This window comes from Typopeltis vanoorti, chromosome 9, assembly GCF_054136105.1.
Source record: "Typopeltis vanoorti isolate ZY-2024b chromosome 9, IOZ_Tvanoo_1.0, whole genome shotgun sequence".
Lineage (NCBI taxonomy): Eukaryota > Metazoa > Arthropoda > Arachnida > Uropygi > Thelyphonidae > Typopeltis > Typopeltis vanoorti.
Window position 1 is genome coordinate 69,157,373 of NC_143557.1, and position 19,104 is coordinate 69,176,476.

General features: G+C 34.0%; 1 protein-coding gene across 1 annotated transcript in view; it reads right to left on the bottom strand.

Annotated features, from left to right (window-relative positions):
• Positions 1 to 19,104, bottom strand: part of LOC150103130 (uncharacterized) — a 607,032-nt gene that overhangs the window by 14,624 nt on the left and 573,304 nt on the right. Inside the window, exon 30 of the mRNA XM_090397550.1 lies at positions 12,188 to 12,344. Within this exon, the coding sequence (XP_090253676.1) occupies positions 12,188 to 12,344 (157 nt within the window). The remainder of the gene's footprint in view (positions 1 to 12,187; positions 12,345 to 19,104) is intronic.

The following is a 19,104-nucleotide window of genomic DNA, read 5'->3' on the forward strand; positions in this document are numbered from 1 at the left end:
TAGCAGAGTAGGAAATGATTGTGAGACATACAGAAATATTTTGGGAAAATTTGGAGAAAAGAGCAAAGCCAATAATAATGGCAAATACCTGTTGGATTTCTGCTCAGGTCATGGACTGGTTATTACTAACACAATGTTCCAATATAAAAATGTGCACAAATTCACTTGGAGAGAAGAAGCAAGGAATAAGAAAATTCTCACTGACTATGTTATTGTTGATAGTTATGTCTTTCACACTGGTGCAGGACACTAGAGTGTACAGAAGATTTGAAACTGGAAGTGATCACCATTTAGTCTTGAGCAGAATAAAATGGAATTTCATATTGAAAAGAATGACATATAAGAAAGTTTTAAAGCGAATAAAAGTTGAGCAGGCTCTCAGATGTGAACTGTAGACTAAAATGCACAAACATTATTCAAGAAAAAATGAAAGGGTTTGAGTAGAGGAAAATCTCCAAACCTTGGAGATTCAGTGGCATGGCCAGAAGAAAACATTGATTGAAATAAGTTAATTGTGTGATACGCAAATTAATAAAAAATTGCAAGATAATCATTAATTGTGCAATCTCAACACCCTCTGATAGCATTAATGAGTGTTACAAAGTCATGCATATCATGAACTGCCATATTCTCTATCAATTACTATGTTAAAATAATGCTATATGTAACGAAAATTGCTTACATACACACAACATGCTCCAATTTATAGAATTTTTGTGTAAAAACACAAAAATAACACATTTGTGCACTTTACTAAAAAAATTTATTTTTTCATGTTTTCAAAAAACCTTGAAATCAGACCGATCTGTGCTTATTTCCTGTAGTTGTCAAAAAATTTCACACATTTCAGCTCACACTATCCTATGAGCTGTTATATGCAAGCAATTGCTTGTATCGCTACACTGATTTTTTTTTTTTTTTTTTTTTTTTTATGTAGCTACATGGCAGTGCTAATATTAAAACAGTACAAATAAAAAGTTAATCAGGTGATATGTAAATTAATAAAAACTTGCAAGGTAGAGATTGTCTGCAAGGATAGAAAAATAAGAAATCCATGGTGGACACAGGAAGTTAGAGAGTCAGTGAAGGAAAAGAGAAATCAAACCACTGTAAGCTACACACACACACTGTGTAAAACTAGCTAAACGAAAGTCATGGAAAGACTTTGGTAAGAACATAGAAAATAAATATCAGGAAGTTGACAAAATATTCTGGAGGCTGATGAAAGACTCAGAAATGGAGGAAAGAGTGCTGTAAAAGGAATTAGAGATGATAAAGGTGACATGAAAACTGAAGAGAAAGATATCTTTGATATATGCAGTAATTACTTCAAAAAAATCATTAAATGAAACAAGCAGTGACAGCACAGTGGTAAAAAACATTCAACAGGCTTGCAATCAGGAATACATATCCATATTGAAGCAGAAAAAGGCATCAAAAGACTGAAATGCGGATAGGCAGCTGGAGTACATGCTATGACTAGAAATGCTCAAGTATGGAGGTATAAAAGTCTTAAAGTGGCTGCACTACATAGTTCAGAAGGCATGGACAGAGCAACGAATTCAGGATATTTGGAGTAGAGCTATCATAGTACCCATATACAAAAAGGGAAATAAAACTGAATGTGAGAATTACAGAGGTATTTCCCTACTGAGTATTCCTGGCAAGATTTGTGCAAGTATATTTGAGAAACGGTTGAGAAGGACTGTGGAAGGGAAGTTTGGTGAAGAACAAGCTGGATTCAGGCCAAATAGAGGTTATCAAGATCAGATTTTCACTTTCTCACAAATAGTTGAGAAACTGTAAGAATATAACAAAAATCTGAAGTATTTAAAGATCTTCTGTATTTAAGTTTTATAGATTTGCAAAAGGCATATGATAAAGTGCCAAGAGAAAAGCTATTCAAAATGCTACATTTATATGGTGTCAATGGGGCATTACATCAAGCAATACTTAATCTTTGAATTGTAAATCAGTAGTTAGAATTGAAGGAAGTACACTACCCTCTCTGTTATTCATTATTTATATTGATCACATTATGAAGGAGAGTGGTATGAAAATTGGAGATGTTAATGTCAGCTCTTAATTTTATGCAGGTGATGTTATACTTTTAAATAAATCCAGTACAAGTCTGCAAGATTCCCTGACTAAATTGAATAACTGTTGTAATAAATTTGGTATGAAAATCAGCAATAACATCATCATCATCAACTTCCTGACATGTACTTTCAAGGGATGTACAGGATACGATAGTACTACACGAAAAATTTACGTCATTACTAACTTCCTATCTACAATTTTCCACCAAATCAGTCTGTTACTTGACAAGATTCCAACATTATCAGATCTTATATTTCTATCGTCTAAGGCACTTTGTACCGTATCAATCCACCTACATCTTGGTCTTCCTCTTGGTCGTTTTCCTGCCAACCTGGCAGAGAACACTTGTTTTGCTAATCTTTCCTCGCCCATTCCGTTTAAGTGATCATACCACCTGAGATTAGCTCTGCTAACGCATTCCTGGATGCTGACAATGTCAAGTTCTTTCCTAATAACAAGACAATGAAAATAGGCAGAAACATTGAAAATATCAACTGCATTGTGAATGGAGAACCTATAGAACAAGTAAAACATTTCAGTTACTTAGGCACAATTTTTAGTGAAGATGGTAAATTAAAAATGGAAATAGACAACAGAATCAACAAAGCCAGTATTATAGGAAGTCAAATGAATAAATTTATATGGAATAAGAGAGAAATTTCATGCCGCCTTGGGCGTCGCCCGGTTAAACAAGGCCCCCGTTGTTTTCACCAGGGAACCAGGGCGAACTGCGAAAAGTCAGCTACTGGAACAAATCCGAAAACAAACCCCAACTCAACATCACCAGAGTTAAAGATCGGTACTATCAACGTAAGAAGTCTGAATGGCAAAGAAATGGAACTAGCTGAGGAATTAGATAAATACCAGATCGACATAATAGGGGTGACTGAAACAAAAAAGATCAAAACTGGTGAGATCTTTCTGAGTAATAAATACAAAATGTTATATTCAGGCAATGATAATCAAGGAAAAGAAGGAGTAGCCATAGTATTCAACACAAAATATGAGGCTAATCTTCTTGAATGGCAGTCAGTCTCAAGTAGAGTAATGTGAACATATATGAGAATGGGGAACTGGACAATGAGACTTATTTGTGCCTATGGTCTACTAAGGTAGAAGTGGAGGAATTTTTTTGACGCTTTAGAAAAAGCAACTGACACAATGAAAAAGGAAAAGTTGGTCCTTGTTGGGGATCTAAATAGCAGAGTTGGAAATGATTGTCAGACATGCAAAAATATTTTGGGAAAATTTGGAGAAAAGAGCAAAGCTCAGGACATGGACTGGTTATTACTAACACCATGTTCCAACATAAAAATGTGCACAAATTCACATGGAGAGAAGAGGCTAGGAATAAGAAAAATTCTCATTGACTATGTTATTGTTGATAGTGATGTTTTCTCCCTAGTGCAGGACACCAGAGTGTACAGAGGATTTGAAATTGGAAGTGATCACTCTTTAGTCTTGAGTAGGATAAAATTGAATTTCATATTGAAAAAGAATAACATGTAAGAAAGTTTTAAAGCGAATAAAAGTTGAGCAGCTCTCAGATGTGAACTGTAGACTAAAATACACAAAGATTATTGAAGAAAAAATGAAAGAGTTCGAGAACAGGAATCAAACCTTGGAGATTCAATGGCAAGCCTTGAAAATAGCCCTGATTGATTCAACTAGAGAGGCATGTGGTGAGGTTGTCTGCAAGGATAAAAAAAATCAGAACTCCCTGGTGGACACAGGAAGTTAAAGAGGCAGTGAAGGAAAAGAAGAAAGCATATCAAAAGTTCCTGTCAAATAAGTCAGTTTGTGCTCTTAGAGAATATAGAGACAAATGCAAGAATGCTAAACACTGTGTAAAACTAGCTAAACAAAAGTCATGGGTGGACTTTGGCAATATAGAAAATAAATATCAAGAAGGTGGCAAAATATTCTGGAGGTTGTTGAAGAAGCTTAGGAATGGAGGAAAGAGTGCTGTAAAAGGAGTTAGAGATGATAAAGGTGACATGAAAACCGGAGAAAAAAATATCCTTGAAGTATGGAGTAATTACTTTGAAAAACTGCTAAATGAAACAAGCAGTGATGATAGCACAGTGGTAAAAAACACTGACCAGGCATGCAAGCAGGTATACATATCCATACTTGAAGTAGAAAAAGCCATCAAAGGCTTGAAATGTGGAAAGGCAGCTGGAGTAGATGATATTCGACCAGAAATGCTGAAGTATGGTGGTATAAGAGTCTTACATATACTGCATAGTTCAGAAAGCCTGGACAGAGGGACGAATTCCCGATGATTGGAGTAGACTCTCATAGTACCCATATATAAAAAGGGAAATAAAACTGAATGCGAGAATTACAGAGGTATTTCCCTACTGAGTGTTCCTGGCAAAATCTATGCAAGTATACTTGAGAAACGGTTGAGAAGAATTGTGGAAGATAAGCTTGGTGAAGAACAAGCTGGATTCAGGCCAAACAGAAGCTGTCAGGATCAGATCTTCACTTTACGACAAATAGTGGAGAAAGCATGGGAATATAAGAAAGATCTGTATTTAAGTTTTGTCGATTTGGAAAAGGCATATGATAATGTGCCAAGAGAGAAGCTATTCAATACGCTGCACTTATATGGTGTCAATGGGGCATTATATCAAGCAATACTTAGTCTTTATTTGAGTTGTAAGTCAGCAGTTAGAATTGAAGGAAGTACAGGAAGATGGTTTAATGTTAAATCTGGTGTGAGACAAGGATGTACATTATCCCCTCTGTTATTCATTATCTATATGGATCACATTATGAAGGAAAGTGGTATTAAAAATGATATCAAAATTGGAGATGTTAACGTCAGCTCTTTGCTTTATGCGGATGATGTTATACTTCTAAATAAATCTGCTACAAGTCTGCAAGATTCTCTGACTAAATTGAATAGTTGTTGTAATAGATATGGTATGAAGGTCAGCAATAAAAAGACACAGACAATGAAAATAGGCAGAATCATTGAAAATGTCAACTGTGTTGTGAATGGAGAACCTGTGGAACAAGTAAAACATTTCAGCTACTTAGGCACGATTTTTAGTGAAGATGGTAAATTAAATATAGAAATAGACAACAGAATCAGCAAAGCTGGTATGGTGGGAAGTCAATTGAATAAATTCATATGGAATAAGAGAGAAATTAGTCAGAACACTAAATTAGCTGTATACAAGACTGTGTTCAAACCAGTTTTAACTTATGGATCTGAGAGCTGGGTCAGGAGTAAAACACTTGACCAAAGACTAGAGACCGCAGATATGAGAGTCCTGAGAAAGATTATAGGCGTGAACAGATGGCATCAATGGCAATATCATATTAAAAACGAGGATATTAACGCATCCAGGAATGCGTTAGCAGAGCTAATCTAAGGTGGTGTGGTCACCTAAACAGAATGGGCGAGGAAAGATTAGCAAAACAAGTGTTCTCTGCCAGGTTGGCAGCAAAACGACCCAGAGGAAAACCAAGATATAGGTGGATTGATACGGTACAAAGTGCCTTAGACAGAAATATAAGATCTGATAATGTTGGAGTCTTGACAAGTAACAGACTGATTTGGAGGAAAATTGTAGATAGGAAGTTAGTAATGATATAATTTTTTCATGTAGTACTATCATATCCTGTACACCCCTTGTGGGTACATGGCAGGAATTTGATGATGATGATGATGATAAGAGAGAAATTAGTGAAAACACTAAATTAGCTGTATACAAGACAGTGTTCAAACCAATTTTAACTTATGGATCTAAGAGCTGGGTTAGAAATAAAACAGTTGATCAAAGACTAGAGAATACAGATATGAGAGTCCTGAGAAAGATTAGGAGTGTGAATAGATGGCATCAATGGCAATATCATATCAAAAATGAGGATATTAGGAAAGAAATTTGACATTGTTACCATCCAGGATTGTGTTAACAGGCTAACTTCAGATGGTATGGTCATTTAAACAGAATGGGAGAGAAAAGATTAGCAAAACAAGTGTTCTCTGCCAGGTTGGCAGCAAAACGACCCAGAGGAAAACCAAGATATAGGTGGATTGATACGGTACAAAGTGCCTTAGACAGAAATATAAGATCTGATAATGTTGGAGTCTTGACAAGTAACAGACTGATTTGGAGGAAAATTGTAGATAGGAAGTTAGTAATGATATAATTTTTTCATGTAGTACTATCATATCCTGTACACCCCTTGTGGGTACATGGCAGGAATTTGATGATGATGATGATGATAAGAGAGAAATTAGTGAAAACACTAAATTAGCTGTATACAAGACAGTGTTCAAACCAATTTTAACTTATGGATCTAAGAGCTGGGTTAGAAATAAAACAGTTGATCAAAGACTAGAGAATACAGATATGAGAGTCCTGAGAAAGATTAGGAGTGTGAATAGATGGCATCAATGGCAATATCATATCAAAAATGAGGATATTAGGAAAGAAATTTGACATTGTTACCATCCAGGATTGTGTTAACAGGCTAACTTCAGATGGTATGGTCATTTAAACAGAATGGGAGAGAAAAGATTAGCAAAACAAGTGTTCTCTGCTAGGGTGGCAGGAAACAGACCCAGAAGAAGACCAAGATATAGGTGGATTGATACAGTAAAAAGATCTGATAATGTTGGAGTCTTGACAGATAACAGATTGATTTGAAGGAAAATTGTTGATACGAAGTTAGTTACATGTACCCTCAAGAAGGTGTACAGGACAGGAATTTGATGATGATCATAATCTTATAAGTATAAGAGACAGCACCAGACGCTGTGGTGGAAAGCTTGCTTTTATTTATTTATTTTTTTTTTTGCTTCCTACTTTATAAGATATTTTACTCAGGCCTGATTCATCTGTTATCATTGGCATGACTAGGAGAAGGCAAGATGTTCTCTCTCTCACACACACATAGTTCATAGATTTTGGCAGAATGCGATTAATTATGATACTTTTCGCTACAATACTGTACACAGAACCGTGGCAGACAGTTTGGACAAGCCTTTATTTCTGACATTTCAAACTTTAGTAGATTAGGGCTAACGAGTTGCACTAGGCAGTTGAGATATCCTGCTTTGACTGATGGAGGATTAGATGTGTTATAGGATGATATTCTTTTTGTTACCAAAAAATATGTTTTGAATAATGGATTCACACAGGTAAGAGAAAACTAAAAATAATTAATTACTCCTATATATATTTTGCTCAACATGTCATGAGCTTCTTTCTGGGAGAAGATAAAAAAAAAAAAAAAAAACTAGCAACAACATTTAAATTCTGAATACAAGAATGAATCATACAGTATGCATATATTATCATGTGTCTCAGGTGCTGCTGTCCAGCAAGAGGAAACACTATTAAAGTTCAGAGACATGGGAATAGACGTATAATTAATTAATTTAAAAATAATAAATAAAAATATAAACTTATAAACAACAATCACTTTCCAAAACTTAGAAGGTATCCAGTCTGTCCAATTAAGATTAGGACAGTAACATAGGGGTTCACGATTCAAAAAATAGACAATCAAATTTGTCTATTGTAGTGTAGCATCTTGGTATGGTTCTAGTGAACTCTCTGTTTAGTGTTGATGGCATGAGAAGCAAGGCCTAAATCTTCAGAATACAACTTTCCTGGTGTTTATTTGATAAACACCAGGAAAGAACAAAGGAGCCAATGTATCTGTGTATTAATGTATCCATGACATGGCCAGCATATTTTCTCGATCTTCACCTCCAAAAAGAAATCTATCATCTTGCCAACTCAGTGCCCTCAAGAAACAACACAAAGATAGCAGTATAATCATCATCAGAGTTGATAAGGAGAGTGCTAATGTTATTCTTAATACCAGTGAATATAATATAAAAATGGATATCATTCTCAGAGACCACTTCAACTATAGACCTTCAGATTATGATCCTACCAAATCTCAGATCAAAAAATTGAAAAGTCTGCTCAAAAAAAGTTTCTTCCTGGCATACATCAATATTGTCTTATATGATGATACAAAACACTGTACAAGTTATATGTATTACTAACACTAGACATCAAAAATGAAAAGATAATATGAAAAGAAATTCGTATTTATTTACAGGTATAATGATTCATGCACTGTTAACGAAGAAGCAGCAATATGATTGCTTTATGAAAAGTCTGGCCTAGCCTATACACTAATGAATGAATCATAAAATATTTATGCTAATTAATTAAATTAAACTAATTAATAACAGTTAATTTTATGCAGTTGTGATTTTATATTGCATCTTTATGTTTGCTTACATTTCTCTCAACTGTGAATGGCGCTGTGTGTAGTCTGTGAGTGTTTGTGCATGTAAGTTTTGATAGATTTTAACTTTTTATAATAGATTTGTGTATATTTTATGGTAGTAAATGACAAAATAGACTAATATCTGCATATATTTTATGCATTCATGACATACCTAACTTTTTAAAAATTTGTTTTGATATTTCTAAGCTACGCGGTTCATCTACAAATTTTTTCAAATTGTTGCGAATTTCCAAAACATTTTCCAATATATTTATTGAAAAAAATCCACATATATAAGTGGACCCATGCAGTTCAAATCCATGTTGTTCAAAGGTCAACTGCAGTTCTGTTTCAGAGTGAGACCATGTTGCAAAGATGTCATCCACAAAACGTAGCCAGATGCAAGGTTGAAGGGAAATGGTGTTAGAAATCTGATCCTCTATATGCTCCAGAAATTAATCAGCATGTGCTATAAGACTACCCATCACAGTACCTTTGATCTGCTGAAATAATTTATTACACTAAGCAAAATAACCGGCATTGATAGTAAACGTGAATAAACCGATGAAGTGAACAGGAAAATCTACTCATAAAAGTTGTCAAGTTTCTTGAAGTGATATATGTCAAAAAATGAAACTACACAAAGAAAACCATCATTTCAGACTCTTGATGATGAAGATCTTTAATTATTTCTCCAAAGTGAAAACTATTTTTTATATAAGAGGTGGTTTTTCCAGTAAAATTTCGTAGAAGTCTTAAAAGATATTTTGCTAAATAATAAGTAGGAGATTCTATGCAATCAACTATTGGATATAATGAATAACCAGAAGTGTGTGCCTTAGGGAAGGCCATAAATACATGGGGGGACAAGGATGATGAACCTGCAACTTTTCAGTAGTATTGGTATCTAAGGAATATGTTTGATCTAAGAATTTATTCAATTTATTTAGCTGGCTTTGCATAGGATATTTGTCAATTATACTATAAGTGGATATATCACGTAGTAAATATTTCATCATTTTAAATATTAAAAGATCCTATTGTGATATAACTCCTTTAGAATGTTTTATGTAATGGATATTTCATCATCAATATTGCTCAGAGTAGATTTGAGTACTGCTGATTGATACTTCTACAAGAATATCACCAGAATTGAATAAATATGTGATTTGGAAGATCATTCCAATTCCTCAAAAGAAAAAAAAAAAAGGGAAAAAAGTGTGGGGAGGGAGGGGGAAGAATAACATCAGTACTGGGTTGGAGACCCTGTTAAAAATTAAGAATGAAAAAAATTCATGCTCAAAGAGATTTGAATTCAGCAGTGCCAGAAATTTCCACATGGAGTCATGTTCTCAAAAGTGGGAATTATTCCAGATGCTATATTAGCATTAATGACCTTCACTTGCGAGTCCACTATCAACTGACCCCAGGCAAGGCTCTCTACATCTTTCTAAACATGACAAAGCAGTGTATGCATATCACTAGTCCACCTGAAAGGGAGGAAAAAAAACTCAAGCAGAGGAAAAAATAAGGGAAGTATAGAAAAGGATAAATGAAGAATGAAAATTACTAGTATCATCATTCAGAAGTCCCTCTCTACTACCACAAATAAGTGCTCCCACACTGAGTGATTCAAATCTCTGGACAAGAATGGGATTTTCCTTCATGGAATAACTTCTTCTCTTTTTTTTTTTTTTTTTGAGATAATAAACATACCAAGTATTGTCTTGTTAGCATACAAAAGAAATGAGGTTTTCCCATAGATTTCAGTTACCTCAGAACAACTATTAACTCAAATCATAAATCCATCAGATCGAACACTGTTCTCAAATTTGGTGCACCCCAAGAGTTCTCTAAAAATTTCTAAGAGAAAATAGCAATCTGGTTGATTAATGACTCATGACCCACCTCATTATTTCACTGCACCCTTTAAACACATATACATTACATGCTGCTTGAAATTTCTACAGATTCTATTGTTCATGAGAAATGGCATTAGTAATTCCCCACTCTCCTCTATTAAGACTCATACATGAGTATGTTTAATACCTTTCATAGTTCAATCTTTCTTCTCCATTTTCTTCATTGCTGTCTCTTGGAAGAGCTTTCTCTGCTATGGATTTCCTAAAGCGATATAACACAGGACTTCAAATAATACGTTACTAAGTATCATTTTCCCCTATACCAATAGTGAGTTCACTAATAGCAAGGACCAAATTTTCATAACAGTTTACACAATTAAGGTTTAATTAGGACCATGACAAAGGAATTGCACCAATACTAATGCAAAATCCAAATTAAATATTTTATATAAGCCCATCCAGTGTAACTTACCATAAGGAATACAAAAGAATACAATTAAATGTTTATAATAAAAAATAACTCTTTCATATCTATAGAAAAAGAATAAGTTAAAGAATTATTTAAATTGCCAGTTTAGGGTTAACTGGAAAATGAAAGAGGCATAAAAACTAAGTGGATTATCCACTGTCATCTTGCATCATGGCAGATTTCTACTGGATCATTAAACTATTATAGGGTCATGAAGATTAACCTAATGAGGAATTTTGCTATAAAAATCGTATTCAATGCTAGTTGACCTTCCATAATCTCCATTATATTACTCCTTCACATAAGTTTTACTTCAGAATGCTAAGGATTCTGAAGTAAAACTTACATAGTCTTTGCTTCATGATCTTTAGTATTCTTAAGAAGTGTGTGAATTGTCATCTCTGGAATATTGGGACATAGGCAAAGTCCTTTACTTGATCATAATTTTGCTTATGCTTAATAATATATCTTTTAATATCCAGTCCATAGCTAGTACATTTTCTTTTATGCACAAGAACTGCCTTATCTTTTACGATCTACAGAGGTGGGGTAGAATTATAATATGCAAATTAAAAAATATAGCACTGTAAATCCAAGTAAAATGCATTAAGCAAGAGAGAGAGACAGTGCAACTGGAGTGAGTGTAATTCTGGCAAGGGAGGGGAAGGTATTGGAGATTATATGAAGGAAATAATTTGGAAATTATGGAAATAATTTCCATTGTGATGGAAATTATATAAATGCAGGACTCATTTAATGAAGACTAATATAGCAGTAAGAGCCTCCGTAGCTCAGTCAATATAGAAAAAGCCTTTTGGGTGGAAAGACCTGAGTTTGATTCCTGTCAATGACGCAAGGAACCTTTATCTGATCTCTTTCGATGAATGGTGAGTTAGCCAGTTTCATATGGAAGTAGGGGATTTTTTTTTTTCACCCAGAAAGTCGGGTTTTTGCCTGTTCCCCCAGAACAGGCAAACTAGTCCTGTAATTACAGTCATGAATATTGCCCTTAGGGGATGCAGCAGAGGAGTGACAAACCAGCTGCATTAATTCATTGTAAACCCCTCACTAAGGAGGACTCAACCCATCATAAGGGATGAATGAGAAGGATAGGATAAGAATACAGCAGTAACCACTTGTATTAAAGTCCTATAAGTCCAATTAGGTTCAATAAACGTCCTTTTTGGAACTGCCATAAAAATCATGACAGGTTATTCCAATTGCACAGAACTGAGTACCTTACTATTATTATTTATTGCGTTGGGAAAGAGATCATGTTCATAACAAGAGCTAGATTTCATCAGTCGTGAATGTTACATGATCAACTGAAATTCTTTAAAATAATAATATGTTGCTATGTCATCTACAATCTAAAGCAACTGCATGGTGAATAAACTGAAAGATGTTATACTAGTGAAGGTAATGACATCTTGGTTAATGATTTTATTAAGTTAAAAAAGAGAAAGAAGAAGAATGAAGAACTTACTTTATGATCTACAGTTGATCTATTCTTCAACACAAATCGAAAACTTCTATCTTCATTACATTTTGTCGGGTGAAATTCTATCTTATCTGTATCAGTAAAAACCTGAAGGCTACATTTGGCATCACCATGACCACCACACCCTTCATTTAAAGGCACACTGAAATACATACAATGAATAATCAAACAAAATGCCATTTAAACTTCACATTATAGTTATAAGAATATATATAAGCAAGATTTTTCTTTTGAGTGTTACTCTAAACCTTAGGTTCATGTTGCTCCTTAAATTTAAACATATGAATACACACACACAATTGTGTTAATTATCTATTAACTTAGCAAGATGGGAGGAGGGCAATGTGCTACTCCTAGTAGTAAAAAATCACAAAATCAGAATGTAGCACAAAATATGAAATTCACAACAGTACATGTAATTTAGCAAAAGGATTTTACTTAACTGACAATGCTGTTTAAGTTTAGCATAAATTTAAAATGCAATAAACTGATCAGCTTATAGGTCTCAAAAAATGGGGCCACATTGGGACTTCAAAAAGTGTTGTTAGTTTAAAAATCTAGGGGGGGGGGAAGAGAGATCATGCTTAGTATCTAGAATTAATTCCAGAGGAACAACTCCCTTTTCAGCATAATGATCATTTCTTTCTGCTCTCTCATATAAAGCTGTTGGCTTGTGAACATTTTAAAATGAATAACTTATAACAGCACTAATTAGCTGGAAATATTTTTGTTCATGATTAAATCATAATCTTCGTTACTGTTTAGGATATAAAATTACTTCTTTTTTTTTGGAATGAACCTTCCTTATATTGTATACCCTCTTCTCCCCTTACACACACATACACACAAAATAAGGTCCTTACTGCTGTGCTTTTAAGTGTGCAAAGTTTTAGTATTCATCTAGATTGCCTACTAATATATATATATATATATTTTTATATATATATATATATACAGGGTGTTCGGGATAAATTTGACATATTTATAATTAATTATATTTTTCCGTAAGTTACATGTATTAACACACACTTCTCTTCATTTAAAAGTTTGGACCCTTCTTCATTCATATACAAGATGTCAGAAAGGATGGATAGCTGGAACCCACCTGAATCATGGAAGAGAATAACTTGTATCATGATGATTCGTGCCCGCCATCAAAATAAGGATATTACGACTGCTGCCCAATGCTCCCTGAATACAGTAAAAACAATCAGGCATGAACTAGAGACTTGCAATGGTGACTACGAGGATGTAGCAAGAAGAAAGATCCCTAGCAGACGATCTGATTGCGTTCGTACAGCAGAATTCCTCGCAAATCTGCAGGAACAGGTGTTGAAGAACCCTGGCATTGGAATTCGGGCTTTGTTCGTGGAGTTGCTAACTGTAGTCAAGCCCTGGATAACAAGGGTAGCCAATGGTAGGCCGTATGTATGGCAGCAGGATTCGGCCCCTTGCCACACCTCTGGGAAAAGTCAAAAATGGTTGTCTGAAAATTTCTACGACTTCACCAGTCCAAATGTTTGGCCTCCAAACTCCCCAGACCTTAACCCCATGGATTATTTTGTATGGGGCGCAGTTGAAAAAGACACCAATCGCACTTCCAGTAATACAAAAGCCCAGTTAATGGATAAAATTAAAACAGTTTTTGCGGCCCTTCCCAGGGAGACTGTAGCATCAGCTTGTTCGAGGTTCCGAAGCAGAATTGAAGCTGTGATCGATGCTAATGGTGGTTATTTTGAGTAAATCTTGTTGATAGTATTGTAATTAACTCTGCCTGTAATGTTTTTTTGTCAATTCATTAAATTTAATAGATACAAAGAAGATTTTCTTTTTCCTTACGAAACTGTCAAATTTATCCCGAACACCCTGTATATATGTATATCTGACCCTGTTCTGAAGGAACTGAAAGCATAATTTCAGTAGTGTCTGATATTTACTAACAGAAATGTAGGTTATATGATAAGACTTATGGTGAATGAACTTGAACAACATGGCAGATGTGTGCATATATCACCAATACATATCCCATGAAAACAACACTTGCTAGCACACTGCAAATGATGAAATATCAGTTCTTGATGAAAACAGGTTGAAGCTATAGAGCAACTCTTGCTGTATTTATTTAAGTTTGGTGAATATTAAATTAGTTTTTTATGTACCATACTGTTATGAAAATAATTTACATAGACATTGTAGACCACAAATCTTTGTAATTTAAACCTGTGGCTATAAATTACTGAATCTACTTTCATGAAAGAATATAACAAAAATAAATATTTTAACTCTTTGACCTCAATTCTTATTAGGTGACCTGATTGTAACACTAAAGTTTATCGCAAACTTTCAAACACATGAAGTATTTGCACTCCTGATCTTGCCATTTGTAATGCAACATAGCATGCTGTCAAAACAATTTATTAGCAAATATTCTTCTGCAAAAACCACTACTTAAAGCTAGATCAAACAATTTTTTAATTATACTATTCTCAATAAACAAGCTTACACCTATTATGCCACTTACAGAATTAAATTTCTCTTCGGAAATTTTTTTTTTTTTTTTTAACAAATCAAAAATTATAAAATTCTAAGGAATAAAACAATATTAACCAAACAAAGGTTATTGCATGCCCAGAACGCTCAATAATAAAAGAAATGAAAGGCTTCTACAGGAAATAAAAACCATTGAAATGTTAATAGATGCAACACAAACCAAATAAGTCCCAGCTACAGCCCAAGGCTCTTATGATTCAGACAAACAAATGCACTATAAACCATCACAGACTATATGACCTCTCATCTGGCTGATGGCTTGAAGGATGATGAATAGATCCAGGATCAACCATAACATTTGTATAAATATTTCTATAAAATATATGCACCATGCATTGCACAGCTTTTTGAAAATGTATACCAAAATGGCAGTCACACCATATAAGATTGGCTTGGATGAGTGGAGATGCTCATTATATTACAACAAAACAATATTATTCCAAACTCACACAACAGTATCTTGTATGATAGATTTCTGATTTGATTAGCACTCAATTTATCTTCTAAAGTACTGCTAACTGCAAATATCCATCTATATCAAATTCAAAGATTCAAACACCTGTTTTTGAATCTCATCTTCGATTCTAGTTAAGTGATTACACCAAGTCAAATCAAGCTTAATAATTTTAAATATTAAAATTTGTCGTGTTCTTTTCTGATATTCACTTTTAATATGATTCTACCAATGAAAATTTATTCCTTCTCATGATTTTTCTCAGAACTCCTATCTGTGGCATCACACCTCGAGCAATTGTTTCCTTTCTAGTCTCAATGTCAGAGATCTACATGGTAAATTGGTCAGCCCTGTTCTCATTTCTTTCTCTTGTACCATGTAAATTTATCCAACTGACTTCCACTCAGCCTTACTTAATCTATTAAGCATTTCCCTATATAATTTGCCATCTTCATAGAAACTGTTCGATCTCTTTTGCAGGTAGTTCATTTAACATAATATTGTCTACAATGAATAACAAACTAAGCTTAATGTCTCCTATATGAACATCAACATTAATACTGCTTCCCTTAATAACATGATCCACATAGATTATAAATTGTGTGCATCCTCCAGTTCTAACTATGAAATGCAATTTATGTATAAGCTATGTATATCACCCAATATAAGATTCCATTTATACCTAAGCATTCTGAACATTTTATCGCTTGGCACTTTATCACAAGATTTTTCAAGATGACAAAGCATAAACAGAAATCAGTATATTTCCATGACTTTATGAATATTGATAGTAAGGTAAAAATCTGGTCTTGGTGATTCCGCTAGAGAGCCACATAGCGAAAAGCCATTGAAAGTTTGTTGTTGAGAAGATAAGTTTTATTTTTGTAGTAAATTAGTGATTTGGATTTGTGTTCTGGTGTAATTTTATTTTTCATAGCTTAGTTTAACTGAGTGACTGTGTCGCTATTTGTGTGTTTAAAACAGACTTCTCTTTTACTATTTTTTGAAGCCTGCTGTGAATGATGACAAAACAGTGGTACTAATAAGAGCTGTACATTTTGCAGTGCAAAAATCAAAAGTAATTAATGGCAAAGACTTTTTTGGGAATGGTTCATTGTCATGAGTGCAACAGAATGTAGAGAGAGTGATGCAGCTGCAGAGAGAGAGAGAGACTGAACAGGAGGCAAGAGATGGTATGAATATGTTATAAGTGTGATATTTTGTTGGACTTTGAGTTATCATTAATACAAAACTGATCAATGGAAAAAACGAGTTTAATTGCAAGAGCAAATGACTGTATGAATCATACATCAGAAGTGAGGGAGACTATGGAAGTGAGAGAAAGTATAACTGATGAAATGAAAGTGATTGACACTGTGGAAGCAAAGGAAAGCAGAAATGAGGAAACAAAAGCAACAAATCAGACTTACAGATAGTGTAATTGTCAGGATATAAGACTTGAAAAATGAGTTCATCAGAATGAGAAGTGAGATAAAAAAATATGCATAGTGAGATGAAAAGTTTGGTGGACAAGAGAGAAAGACTCAAGAATAGCGTATGTATGGAGATTCCATTATTAGAGATGTGATAAATGAGAGATTCCATAAGGTTTGGTTACAGGAGGAAGAATTAGAAAGATAACTGATGCATTAAATATGAGAAGCAGATTGGCAATGAATTGTTGGTGGTGGTTGTTGGAACAAATGACTCGGTTGGATATAAGAATGTGAGGACTCAGTGTGTTGCTGAGTTACGATAGTGAGAAGCTGAGATGGAGAGTAGGAATCTGAATAGTATGTTAGAGCTATGTGTGTGTGGAAAAGGGATTGGAGTCCATCCCAGATACCAAGCTGAATGGGGGCCAAGAGCATGGAATATCATTGCTATTCACCAGATATTTGTATAAAAATTTCTGTATAATTTTCAGTTCTTAAAAATTATTTAATATTATTGATATTCGTAAATAATTTTTTTTAAAAATTTGGTGCTAAATACGACATACATATACAATATGTAGATAGTTAATTTGAATTCAAACCAAAACGCACAAATTTTGTTTAGTTAGTTTTGTATTATTGCAGCGTCAAAGCTAGAGGGCATGTAACATTCTAATTTACAGTTAGTGGGGATGAAGTGGTGTGGTGTTAAGACAGAAACATGTGTGACCTTGATTGAAAACAACCAATAAACTTGACTATTTTAAAATTTTATTGTTTTAAAGACAATCAAAGCAATGCAAAGACCAGTGGAACAATTTCATAGTAAAATCACACATTATTTATCCAAATGTATAAGTCTACACATTTGTATCTTTGTGTTTATAGTGTGATAGAATACTGTGTGTTGAAAATAGGCCGATTATAAACAAACTTGGAAAAAGTATTTTTGTGTTTGTACTACATAGCAGATACAGTCATAAGTACAGTTTTTAAAAGTACAAATTTAAAACTTTTTTCTACTATTATTTGTTGATTTGCTTCTGATCGATACAATCTATACTAGTCAAACACCAATCAAATCCTATTTAAAAAATTATAGGAACATGAAACGACAAAGACCAAGTGGATATCAAAGAAGAAAAATAAAAAAAATGAAAGAAGCTGTTACAAATATGTCGGGAGCTATTATAAAATACATAATGCCAGCGACATCAGTTTCAACCATAGCAGGTGAAATAGAAGAAATAGTGGCGGAAGAACAGCAAGATGATGAGAGTGATGCAGCTGCAGAGAGAGAGAGACTGAACAGGAGGCAAGAGATGGTATGAATATGTTATAAGTGTGATATTTTGTTGGACTTTGAGTTATCATTAATACAAAACTGATCAATGGAAAAAACGAGTTTAATTGCAAGAGCAAATGACTGTATGAATCATACATCAGAAGTGAGGGAGACTATGGAAGTGAGAGAAAGTATAAATGATGAAATGAAAGTGATTGACACTGTGGAAGCAAAGGAAAGCAGAAATGAGGAAACAAAAGCAACAAATCAGACTTACAGATAGTGTAATTGTCAGGATATAAGACTTGAAAAATGAGTTCATCAGAATGAGAAGTGAGATAAAAAAATATGCATAGTGAGATGAAAAGTTTGGTGGACAAGAGAGAAAGACTCAAGAATAGCGTATGTATGGAGATTCCATTATTAGAGATGTGATAAATGAGAGATTCCATAAGGTTTGGTTACAGGAGGAAGAATTAGAAAGATAACTGATGCATTAAATATGAGAAGCAGATTGGCAATGAATTGTTGGTGGTGGTTGTTGGAACAAATGACTCGGCTGGATATAAGAATGTGAGGACTCAGTGTGTTGCTGAGTTACGATAGTGAGAAGCTGAGATGGAGAGTAGGGATCTGAATAGTATGTTAGAGCTGTGTGTGTGTGGAAAAGGGATTGGAGTCCATCCCAGATACCAAGCTGAATGGGGGCCAAGAGCATGGAATATCATTGCTATTCACCAGATATTTGCATAAAAATTTCTGTATAATTTTCAGTTCTTAAAAATTATTTAATATTATTGATATTCGTAAATAATTTTTTTAAAAATTTGGTGCTAAATACGACATACATATACAATATGTAGATAGTTAATTTGAATTCAAACCAAAACGCACAAATTTTGTTTAGTTAGTTTTGTATTATTGCAGCGTCAAAGCTAGAGGGCATGTAACATTCTAATTTACAGTTAGTGGGGATAAAGTGGTGTGGTGTTAAGACAGAAACATGTGTGACCTTGATTGAAAACAACCAATAAACTTGACTATTTTAAAATTTTATTGTTTTAAAGACAATCAAAGCAATGCAAAGACCAGTGGAACAATTTCATAGTAAAATCACACATTATTTATCCAAATGTATAAGTCTACACATTCGTATCTTTGTGTTTATAGTGTGATA